Here is an 11,873-nt window from a genome sequence, read left to right on the forward strand (position 1 = left end):
CAATTAGTTGACCATAAAAACACTTGCTGAGGGAACCCCCCCCACACACAGCTGTTTCCTTCATTGAAAACACCTTTATTGTACCTTAGACTTAAAAAATCAAAGAGCAAATAAAGATAATTCATATCTGTTTTACCAGCATGGGATTTTTGCAACATTGTCATGAATTTCATGAGACTAAATCATGACAGCTGAGTGATGAAATTTCAAGTGTTCCTTATACAAACATCAAGGCTCCAGCCTGTGTCTTTTGTATACACAGAGCTCCCACTGATTTCAGCAAGAGTTGGAAGAGCTGTAGGAGTGATCAACAGGTTGCCAGATGGCTACGTGTGTTAATTTTCCAAGTTAAGTGTTGCATATTGACAAATGGATTTTTTTTTCAGTGGGCTTCAAAATCAGAAAGCAGCAGATATAAAATTATTCCTTTTTTATTTTTTTAATTCTCTAAACTGTTGTGGTTGCAGCTTGAAAGGAAAGGTCTATGTGGCTGACCCTTTTGACAACATGAAATTATGAGGTGCATTTTAGTAATGATTTCTTAATTATTTTGCCCTTATCTGAAAGAGAAAATACTTTGACAATAAAACTAATTGTGGTAGCAGCAGAAATAACCAATTTTAAAGAGATTATTACTATCATTCACAGCAATATAATTATCAAAAATAACCTGTTCTTCAGAAATTCCAGTAGAGCAGCTGTGGCATGGCTGATAGCTGCTACTGTTTTTCAAGTTCAGACATAATTGCAAACCAGCTGTGATGGCAAATTGCTTATTTACTGCTAGCTCAGAATGATTTCTTACAGGTCACTGTGAACACACTGCTTTAAATGTACAGCAAACTAACTACTGACCTCATGCAAAATGTGCAAGAAACAAGATGTAATAGCGAAAGGATTTATTTCTGTTCTGTAAAACATGCAACTACAGGACTGTTTGTGTTACTGTGTGTAAGCCTGAGGAGACTTCTCCACTGATTAATTTACCAAAGGCAGTCTGAAGTAAGATCAGGCCTATGTCTTCTCCATGCCACAGAGTAGTAGCTCAGTGTGTGCTATTCTCAGCATATTGCCTGAAAACATTGTGCTATGAAAATGGGTTGTAGACACTAAGTAGAATTAATGAGTTGTTGCCTAGGTAAAAACTCAATAGTAGTTACAAATGACCTGCTATACAGTGAAGTCAGGATTATAAAGCTGCCGCAGTAACTAGTAAATAGGCACATCTGTAAACTGGGCTTTAAAAAGTTTCCATCCAAAAAAAAGATATGTGTGAAAATTTCTTGTTAGGTTACATCTCTGTATTAGCAGTAAGAACAAACAGAGCTAGAATTGCAAATGAAACACCTGCTAAGATTCATTTCCCTGTTAAAATGCTCATATAAGAGTACGTTCAGAATGCAGATGATTCTTGGATATTACTTGCCAGTAGTTGAGCTGTTATTTCCACAAAAAAAAAAAAAAGGAAAACTCTGCCCATTCTCTGCTGGGCACCAAAGATGTCGAAAGAGTTAACGCCAGAGTCAAAAAAAACCAGCTGCAGCTAGCCATAGACTCTGGCTATAACCATAGTAGAGTTCTTTTAACTGAGGGCTTTTGAAAATGGGTTCATGATTACAAAGAACTCAGTGGCAGAAAAGCTTCACTGCTGCTGCAGGCCAGGGGAGGCAGAATTCAGCCTGTGACCTGTGTTGTTGCTCTGCAACCAAACAAATCATGCTGTGCTCAGGACTTGGATTTGGATATATCTATAATTAAAGGCAGCACTGTTCCTCACTCGATCCTGCAAATCTTAATCTGTGGTGCCAGGTATCAAAGGCAGCTGGATAGTTATTCAAACTGTGGAGAACTATTCAAAGAAATTAAATACTTTCAGAAATATTTTATTGCCCCAGCTCAGTAAGCACACAGGTAACGTGAAGCCTGTGAGTTGTGTCATAATAAGCTTTGTGAAGTTCAGCTATTTTGCTGAATCAGGGCCATATGGCTTAACGGTCTTTTATCAGCGATTGATTCCTGTGTCACACAGCTGTCTTCCTTTGTAGTGATGATTTCATTGTTTTAAGAATGAAAAAGAAGAAAATGAAATATGGGCCCCTGAGGAGCAGGGTGGCTCTGTTCTGTTCAAGGCATCAGGGCAGCTTCCCTCTAGAGGAATCAACTCTGGAAGCAGACGTCTCTCAGATAATCATTCCCTTCCCTCCAGTGAGTTCATCATCTGTCTGCCAGACAAGAACCTCACGTGTAGCAAAGACAAATAGTGTGTTGCCTTTTGTTGTTTAAACGTTGAAGAAATTGTCACGTCCCTAAAATTTTTACTGCAGCATTAATGCAGGTATTCTCTTTCAGACTTTTTGCACTGCCATTGCTGTCGCTATAAAACTCCCTCTCTCTTCCTCCGAGTTATTTCTGAAAAGACTGGTGAGCTAATTACAGCTCGACACTGACAGTCAAATGAAAAATATAATCCTCAACATCTGTTACCTTTTCCCAACAGGCTGACTTAAACTGCAACATTCAAGATGATACAGGAGCATTTTATGGAGTTACTAGTCAGTATGAGAGCTCAGAAAATATGACAATCACCTGTTCCACCAAAGTCTGCTCATTTGGAAAGCAAGTAGTAGAAAAAGTAGAGGTGGGTTTTGTGATGGGTTTGAGTTCCTCTGTTAACTCCGGACTGGGCACTTCTGCTGCACCAGCGGCACTGTGAAATGGATAATGAGTCTCTGGTTCCCTTTGATTTTACTTAGGCTCTTTTCTCTTTACTTTGCTCTTAGCTGTCTTTTCCTTCCCTCCTGTAATCTTTCCTGAAAGAGTATTTTCCCTCCCAGCAGCATCTGAATTAGTTTTAAGTCACTGTTTGTCTGGTGATGCTACTGAAAGTAAAGTGCTAGCTATCTGTTGCTTTAAGGCCCCTCCTCTATGCTTCCTCTGACAACCCCTGTTAGCAGAGCTGCCCACCTTCTGAGGGAGCTTGCAGCTTCCTCCAGCACCTGGCAGAACGGTGCTGAAGCAAAAAAAAAAAGCTTTGCTCCCATTTCCAGTCATTTGGGCAGCCATGTAGCCTGTTTGGAACCATACTAAGGTGGTTAAACTGCTCCCTATAATCTCGGGTTTTGGGGTATTTTTTTAAACATTTTAAAGACATGGATGGGTTGCTATGTTTCTTTTCTCCCTATACTTATGCACAAAAATGCGCACTTTCCACAGTTGCCAGCAGCTTTTGGATACAAAGATGTGTATTTTTTTTCTTTTTTTTTTTTTTTAAGCCTTTTTGCTCTTAGCACACAACTGTATGAATTGGAAGGGTAAATATTTGGTTTACTGCACTGTGATACTGCAGCTATTACACTTTTGTCTTTTGTGTAACGTGCTCCACGCCCACGTGTGTTATCTATCTGCAGTGTAGTTTTTATGCAGATACTTTTAGCCTACAGCTGTATGTTAAGCATTTGTAGATGTCTTGGTCACTGTGCATATCCTCCCTATAGTAAACACAGTTCTTGAGCATTGTGACCATAAAAAAGTTTTCAGTCATTTTCATTGTTCCAAGCTTAGATAAAGCCAAGAAAGCCCACAAGCCACTGAGGAGAGCATCTGAGCAATTGGTATCTGGCCAGCAGAAGTCCAAGGAAACTCAACGTAATCCTCCTTCAGTCCCTTGTGAGCCACTGCAGTATAGACCAGTCTAGTTTTCTTCCAACTGTAGTCTTTCATCTTTCTGTAATTCATAAATTGTCTCTCATATAATAAATTGCTGTGTTTACATACACACACACACACACACACACACACAGCCATATATAAGCTTCTTTTTTGCGGTCGCCTCTGCAGCCAGTTGCCTTGAAACTACTAATCTTATCACAAAGTTTCAACATAATTCATTTTTACTTGATTTGAACTTACCTTTGTGTAATCCTCACCTTCTCACACAAGCTAGAAAACAAGTAGTGCTATTTTCACTTTTTAACAAATAAAGGCTTTTGACTTTTTAGCAAGGCACTGTATAGATTAGGCAGGGAGTGGTTTTTTTTTTTTGGGGGGGGTGGGGTGGAGGGGGGGGCATTCCTAAGTAAGGCTACAGAAGAAGACCTGTCAGGGCTTCAGACCCACTTTCTCTTTTTCTGTCTACGCAAAGAAAGAAAACCACCAGATTTAGCATTCCCTAAAATCATTCTAAAGTGTCTTATTCTAATTTTTTTTTCAGACTGAATATGCAAGGTTTGAGAATGGCCGATTCGTGTACAGAATAAACCGCTCTCCAATGTGTGAATATATGATCAACTTCATACACAAGCTGAAGCATTTACCAGAGAAATACATGATGAACAGTGTGTTGGAAAATTTTACAATTTTATTGGTATGCACGCTTTTATTTTTTCTACTTCTAAAATATGCTCAGGCCTTATACAGCTTGCTTAACTCACAGTATTTAGAACCAGTTTCTGAATCCTTTAGTCACATTGCTTACTAAACATATACCAGTGACTTCAGACTAATATTCTTGGAATTATGCACTATAGAAGCTAAGGATGAAAAGGCTAAAGCTGAGTGAGACCATGAACAAACATCAATGGTACTTTCCAGAAAGTCAACTTACTTGTGTTTGTTTTTTTTTTTTAATGCAAGTCTCTATTGGGTGTTTGTAGCAAGCCTAAGGCAATAACTTTGAACCATCCCATCTATCTAATGAGGTCTGAGTGAGATGCCACTTATAATACTGCAAATGTCAGTGGTATTAATGAGTTCTTGGGCCAGGGAAAGCATGCAGTAATGGAGAGAATACACCCAGCAGGTGATCTAAAGCACGGAGAATGGCCTTTAAGCCAATTTCATCCAGCTATCCAGCTTTTTCACTGTGGCACCCAGCCAAGCACTTAGAGCTGTATGATGCTACTGCCGCCACAGTGTTCAGGCAGGTGTGAGGGTTGGTGGCAGGGCAGGGCCCAGAGAGCACTGCAGTATATCAGGGGAAGGGGCTGCGGGCAGCTCGGTTGCCCTGAGGCACGCAAACTCAAGGTGAGAGGGCAGCACTGGCTGCCCTTTGCTGAGGAAGGGCTCAACGCTGGTGTCGTCCGAGGCCTGCTGCGCCTGCGGTCACGCTCTCGTGGCTCCTGGTCAAACAGGCAGGGTGGGATAGAAGCTCCTCATGCCTCCAGCTGGGAACTGCTGCCCCATAGCCGAATCGCAGAGCGCACCCTGTGAGTGCACAGTCACAGCGGGCAGTTTAAATTGCCACAGAGAGAGAGCAAGGGGGTGGGGGGGGGGGGGGGGGAGAAGAACATTTCAGACAGCCACATCTAAACATTGCCTAAATTAAACCAGTCATTTCTTGCTTTGGTCTGGTAGTTTGTAATATGCTATCTACCTTTTCCTTCCCCTCAAATAGGTTGTAACAAACAGGGATACACAAGAAACCCTACTCTGCATGGCTTGTGTATTTGAAGTGTCGAACAGTGAACATGGAGCACAGCATCATATCTACAGGCTTGTAAAGGACTGAGCAGTTATTTTTTTATATATATATATATGTATATACATATATATATATACACACACACACACACACACACACACACACACTTCATTTCACTTCTTTATCAAAACACAGACTGTAAACCTCAACACTAAGTGGCAGTGCCTCTGGCCCAACTTTCACCCACATTTTTCTAAATCCTGTTTTAGTGAAGTCATTTTTAATGTGTTCATATATAATTGTAGCTGTGAAATTCTGGTACAGTTGTAAAAATTATTTCTAAAACTAAGTGTTCTTCAAATTTGTAAACCACAGTTCTTTGGGAAGACTGTATTTAAGAACCTAATGCCTCTGTCTGTGGAGGCCTATTTTTAATTCTGATAGAAAAATGTATGACAGAGCATTTGCCATGGGGAAAAACTGACAGCATTTATAAGAATTTATTTTGTTTTTTTTTCCAATATAAAATACTTGTTTTACGATGCAAGTGAAATTGAAATGAATCTTTAGCTATAACTGTAAATGCGTACACAAAGTTAATAATCTTTATAGAATTATCTTTGTAACTAATTAGGGTGGAAGATACGGACGAATGTAATTCACTAAATTATTTTTTAAAATGAAACAACTTTCTGTTTGAAACCAAATGAAAAATATAGCCTTAAGAAATGCCTGATAGAAACAGAGAGGTCCTAAAATTAGGCAAATTTTGTATTTTTTTTCAATGCTAAGACTAATCTTCTAATCCATTAAACTTTCAAACAGATATTGATGAGAAATAAAACATCATCCCTTATCCCTAACGTTATCTAGTGTATTTTAAAAGAATATAAATTGTATTGTACTAATATTAAAATTTGATTATTTAATGAAAAAGATGGCTCATTTTGCAATAAGTAGGTAAATATTGAAGATTTAGACACGCATTATATGTAGTCTTGTGTGTGCAGTTATATTTTATATGGACAATTATGTTTTCTAATAAGTTGAGTGAAAAACTTGCAATTCTGAGATTAACAAATGAACGGAAACAACTGACATTGTGACAGCATTGTAATTTGTAAACTGAAAGCAAAAGAGAAGAATGTGTATGCCTCTGAAAAGATCAACAGCTTTAATATCTATGAGATGCTAGAAAAATCACACCCAGTATCAAGCAGAAAAGATTGGAAAACGGATGGGTTTTTTTCCTCCTTTTCTTCTTTATTCATTCCATTCTTTATTCACCTCTCCCGAGTTCTCTCCAGTTCATGCGAAGAGGACACACTTGGTACTGGCAAAGGCCTTCGAGGACTACGTATTTGTACCATGTGGGGGGTCTGATGTCTTTTTGCATGCAGATGTGGTAGTATTCATCCTTCCGATAAATCAGGGAAGACTCCAGGATTTGAAGCACAGCTGGAGATATTTTAATACTGTAAGGATTCAAAATGTGGATGTAGGTGTGAGTGAATCCAAGGTATGCATATGTGAGCTAAGTAGTCTCATTCTTCCTGGCTAGGCCAGTTAGTGTTACTCAGCTTCTTTACTTCTGCCATACACCCAGCACTGGCCTGTCATTCCCCAAGCACCAGTTGTCTAAACAGGTGTTCGGCCAGCATTGCATTCTCATGCAAAACATTTGTCTGAAAGGATCACGGACCACTTGGCCAACCAAGACGTGTTAAAGATCAGTCATGAGATATCCACAAAGAGCGTTCTTGGGAGGGTTTTTTGCAGTCATGAATTAAAGATACTAACATTTGGCCGAGCCCATCCTCATTATCCTTTACCAATACACATCCACGGTCAATAAAGTCTAGACTTCACTCCCAGGCAGCGTCGCAGATACCAAAAAAAGTCATTCTTAATTTTTGGGATACTATATTTCTACATAGTAGCCTTTGTTAGAATTGCCTCTTGTTGACTTATCTAGATTAGAATATTTCCTAGCAGAGGTAGAGGGTTGCTCTATGTCTGCATCAGATTATGTTAATGCTTAACACTGGTGAGGACTTACATTAGAAGGAGATACAAACAGCTATGAGGGGCATGGAAACCACTTAAATTCCTTAGCCTGCCTCTGATTTAAGTCGAGTAGGTGAATGATTGCTGTGATGTCTAGCTCTTATCTTTTTGTGGATATTAGGGCTGATGATCTTTCAGTTTATATTCTGAGAACTCAAAAAACAGAAAAATATGTCCATGGTAAGGTCTCTTTTAACACTCATTTTTAACGCTAACAATCACATCAGGAAAAGCACTGCATTGTAACAGCCTAACGGTAGCCCTTTATTCTAAGCACTTGGTGTTACCAGTCAAAAACTACTTTTTTGTTTTATTTTGTTCTAAAGTTGTCTTTTATTTAGGGTTTGATTTGTGGTTTTGGTGTTTTTTTTTTTTTTTTGTAACAAGCAAACTTTTTAAGGCATATAAAGTATGTAAGTCAATTTGCAAAACCAGGTACAGTTTTTTTACTAGAATCTGGCACACTTCGTATATGTCATAGCTATAGGGTATAAAAAGTCACAATGTTTATTGGTGTTCACATATGTAATATTAGGAAAACGACTTCCATCGTCTTTTCTTTACACTTCTGTAAATGATCCATACCCTGTATATGTTAATTCTTAAAGGCCTTAAATCCTTCAAATGTTCAGTGTGGGGTGTGTAGTCCAACAGGCTGCCTGTAAACTGTGAGCTCTTTTGTAAGCTGGAAGAACTTAGCTTGTTAACTGTTACTTTTTAGGAACCTTTTAATTGAGAGCTGCCAAAGCATTACAATATGCAGTGCCTTAGCATAATATTAGAAGTATCCTTAGCCTCCTAACATAAATTTTATATCTTGTTTTATTAATTGGTTCCATTTTTAAAATATATGTATTTTTTCCCATAGAAAAGCTCTTTGACTGCTTGATGTAAACCAACCTTCGGTACAAGTCAGTCCCATTACTACGCAGTTAAATGTCTATACCAAAAGGAAAGGTTACAGATTCATAGTTTTCCGTGAAAAGTGAATTGTATTAATAATGCTGCCTTTTAAAATTTCATGACCAAATAATTATTACCTAATTGTGACTCTTCTGCACTCTTGCATGAAAGTGCCTTTGGTTTGAAATTCCAGCTTAGAAAAGTGCTGCCATAATAATGACAATTTGTAGAGAGACCAAAAATACTTAGTTATCACCGTAATGCCTTTGGTTTATTGGAATAAGTTGAAACTACAGGCCTCCATTCACAAAAGAGCACCATTGATAGCAATGTAATTTTGCTAATGTTGAAACTGCAAAATGCTGGAGAATAATCTACTGTTTGCCATTTTTGACAGCATTGCAAACCAGCAACTGAAGTGTTTATGATATGAAAATGAAAATGATTCACATTTATATTCTCTTCATCCACTTGTGCATCTGCATAATGTGAGATCCATATACTGCAGAATTTCAGACAGTGGACAAATGTGGCTTTATTGTTCTCCTCTAATAATATTTCATATCTGCGAAGATTTTTTCGTTTAGACAAAGTTTTGTTTACAAAGTTGTGCATGCTGAAAATCAGATGCATAAAAATTAAGGTGAAAAACGGAGAACAAACAATAATTAGGGTAAACACAACTGTGTGTTTCTAAGTACTGAAATGTTAAGTGTGAGCATTGCGGATGAAGGTGCTGTTAGAGGAACTCTGGTCAGCACTATTCAAAACACAGGGTTGTGTTGTTTTAGTTTTCTCCCAGATGATATCTTGGTAGAAAAGTTAGCTCCTCTTAAAAATGTGTCTGTATTTGAAACCTTCTGTGAACGGGGGCCATACTGAACACTTCAGCTAAAAATGATGGGAAGAGGAGCAAGATTTTAAGAAAAATATCAGCAAAACCAAAAGCTGTCAGAGGGATTATATAGTTGTGAATACAATTTTAACTTGATTTTTAAAGTATTTGATGAAAACTAAGATTAACTTTTTATATAGAGAAATATTGTGACACTGTGTGGTAAATATTGTGATAATTCAAGTTCCCTGTCTCTAAAATATTATTTTTGTTATTCCTTCAAGGTCTAACTCTCACTTACCTCTATCACACAAGTAATCCTGTTGAACTCAATGAGATTGACGTAGGGCAAAGACAATTCGCCCCACAAGTAGAGCATCTATTTTCAATTAATACTGAACATTTCAACTGTCCTATTCAATATTTGTAATAAACTACACTTCTATCTCACTAAAATATTAAAATAAGTATAATGGTACCATTTGGGACTGTTAAAAACTACTACTAACAAATGTAGTTTTACTTACTTGAATTCCAAAATCATTTATATAGGTACTGCACCACTATTTTGAAGGAATTGCAGATATAATGCTTGTTTCTCACTTTCCCTTTATACTGCAGCTACAGCTCATTAAGTTTGGCAGTAGCTTCTTCCGTTAAAAACTCCACGGTATAGGCTTTTTTAAATAATGAAGGGTGTACATTAATGTTGAATGTAAGTAACCGGCCAGTTCAAGGCAGATACAACATTTGATGTGCTAATCCATATCTATTTATTTTTCCACTGCAACTCCTAGGGCATACTTGCTTTCTGAAGCAGTCCCCTTATAGTTTTCCTGGATCCCTCATACTGAGAAATGTTTTGGCTACTCTTTACTTGACCCATACTGATACATGTAGTACCCGGTCACAGAGCGCACATGATAAAAGAGTCCAGTTTTGTACCTTTCTCAGGATGATCCCTTCCCCCCTCCTGTCTTTCATAACAAGATACTTAGCCCCCTAAAATAAGATTGAGGCTGGATAATTTCAAAGTACAAAAAACACTTTGTAGATCTTCATCTTTTAACTTTTCAGGTCAATCTTGCTGAGATCATGTAATTAGTTTTAGTGTGTAAATTAAATCTTAAATGCACTCAGTTGACAAAAAGGAGATGGATCCCTGTTACCTCCTTACAAAATATGTGTTTTTGTTTTTGTTTTGTTTTGTTTTATGGGCCTCTTTGATTCAGGCTCATGACTGCAGACAAAAAATACAATATGTGCCTGAAAAAAAAAGAAAGACAAAAGAATTTTATAACATTAAAAACCTGAATAGCCTTTAAATCTTCAGTACATTTTATGTAAAACAGGTTGGGTTTTTGTTTTGTTTGGGGTTTTTTTGCCATGTGCATTTGTTCACATTTGTAAATGACTTAATGGAATTCTCACTTTATGTTTATTTGTGTAATGTGTATAAAATGGGTTTGTGACTTAAGCATATTCATATATGGTCAGTGGTTACTTTAATATTGTACTGCTGCTGGTAACTTTTGATGTAGAACTTGCCTTTTGATGATAAAGTACCTCTAGGTTAGACAAGGGAGGGAAGGCTCTTTGAAAAAAGTGAATGTTCTCCAATGTTTTCTTAACATATTTGCAGAAGCTTTCAAAAGGAGTTTCAGTCAAACCTCTTGGCAGTACAGTATTCTTGTATTTGTTATTGTCTGTGTGTAGGTACTGGTACCTTTTTTTGTTTAAAATGTTTTAAGTGTTGGCTTTAAAGTGAATTTATCTTTAGTATGATAGTAATATGAAAATTATAGGTTTTGTGTGCAGAGAATTTTTTTATAAAGTGCTTTGTAAAAAAAAAAAAAATGTATTCTAGCTTTCGCGGTACATATGTGTGATAACTTTAATATCCATGACAGTTAAGTGCAATTATTTCATCACTCTAAAAATGCTATTTTTGTGTCGGTTACTGCAGGTGTTTTCATGTCTTTGCAAAGTGACACATTTTGATGCCTTCTTGATAAAGTGGTAGAATTTTTGTAGCTTTCTAGAAACTTTGTATTCATACAGTATCGATTGAAAATAAAGAAAATGAAAGTGTTTTGTGCATTTAGCTTAATCTCCTACATCAATCTTTTTAATGGTGGGTACAACTTGCGAAAAATGTTTTCCAAAGTAGCGTAAGGCCAGATTTACAGAAATTTCTGGCTTCCTAAAGATGCAGAAGGACATGTAGCAAGATTTACAAAAACCTGTAACAATGGCACTCTCTGCTGGCACATCTGGAAGCCATGTTCAGCAATAAGTTCAAGCACATTCTAGCATTAAACTGGCAAGCAAAGGTAACTATCTCTAGCTTTTGTGTCTTACCTGAAGAAACAGCATTTTTTTTTTTTAAATAAATACCATTTAAACCATACTTTTTAAATGGGAATAGCCACCCATTCCCCTCTACTCCAAAAGCAGAAATAATCTATTCAAAATCTTATGTTATAAATATAGATCAAATACATCACTACCATGACAACAAGACCTGACTGAGGAACATGGTAGTTATCTGAGGTTGAGATGTTTTTTTCAATAGACACTGAGCTCAGCCAGAACTGAAGTCCTAAAATGTTACCTTTTTCAAGAGACTGATTCCTTGTTTATCTTACT

The 11,873-nt window shown here is 37.3% G+C and overlaps 1 protein-coding gene across 5 annotated transcripts in view; it reads left to right on the forward strand.

Annotated features, from left to right (window-relative positions):
• The window catches only part of TEAD1 (TEA domain transcription factor 1), a 160,765-nt gene extending 149,437 nt beyond the window's left edge, over positions 1 to 11,328 (forward strand). For 4 of the 5 annotated variants that reach the window (XM_068945134.1, XM_068945136.1, XM_068945135.1 and 1 more), the window contains 3 exons: positions 2,498 to 2,638; positions 4,211 to 4,363; positions 5,393 to 11,328. In XM_068945134.1, the coding sequence (XP_068801235.1) occupies positions 2,498 to 2,638; positions 4,211 to 4,363; positions 5,393 to 5,506 (408 nt within the window). In that variant the 3' untranslated portion in view covers positions 5,507 to 11,328. The remainder of the gene's footprint in view (positions 1 to 2,497; positions 2,639 to 4,210; positions 4,364 to 5,392) is intronic. The other variant, XM_068945138.1, reaches the window with a different exon arrangement.
• Positions 11,329 to 11,873: the final 545 nt, after the last annotated feature.

Source organism: Struthio camelus, chromosome 5, assembly GCF_040807025.1.
Source record: "Struthio camelus isolate bStrCam1 chromosome 5, bStrCam1.hap1, whole genome shotgun sequence".
Lineage (NCBI taxonomy): Eukaryota > Metazoa > Chordata > Aves > Struthioniformes > Struthionidae > Struthio > Struthio camelus.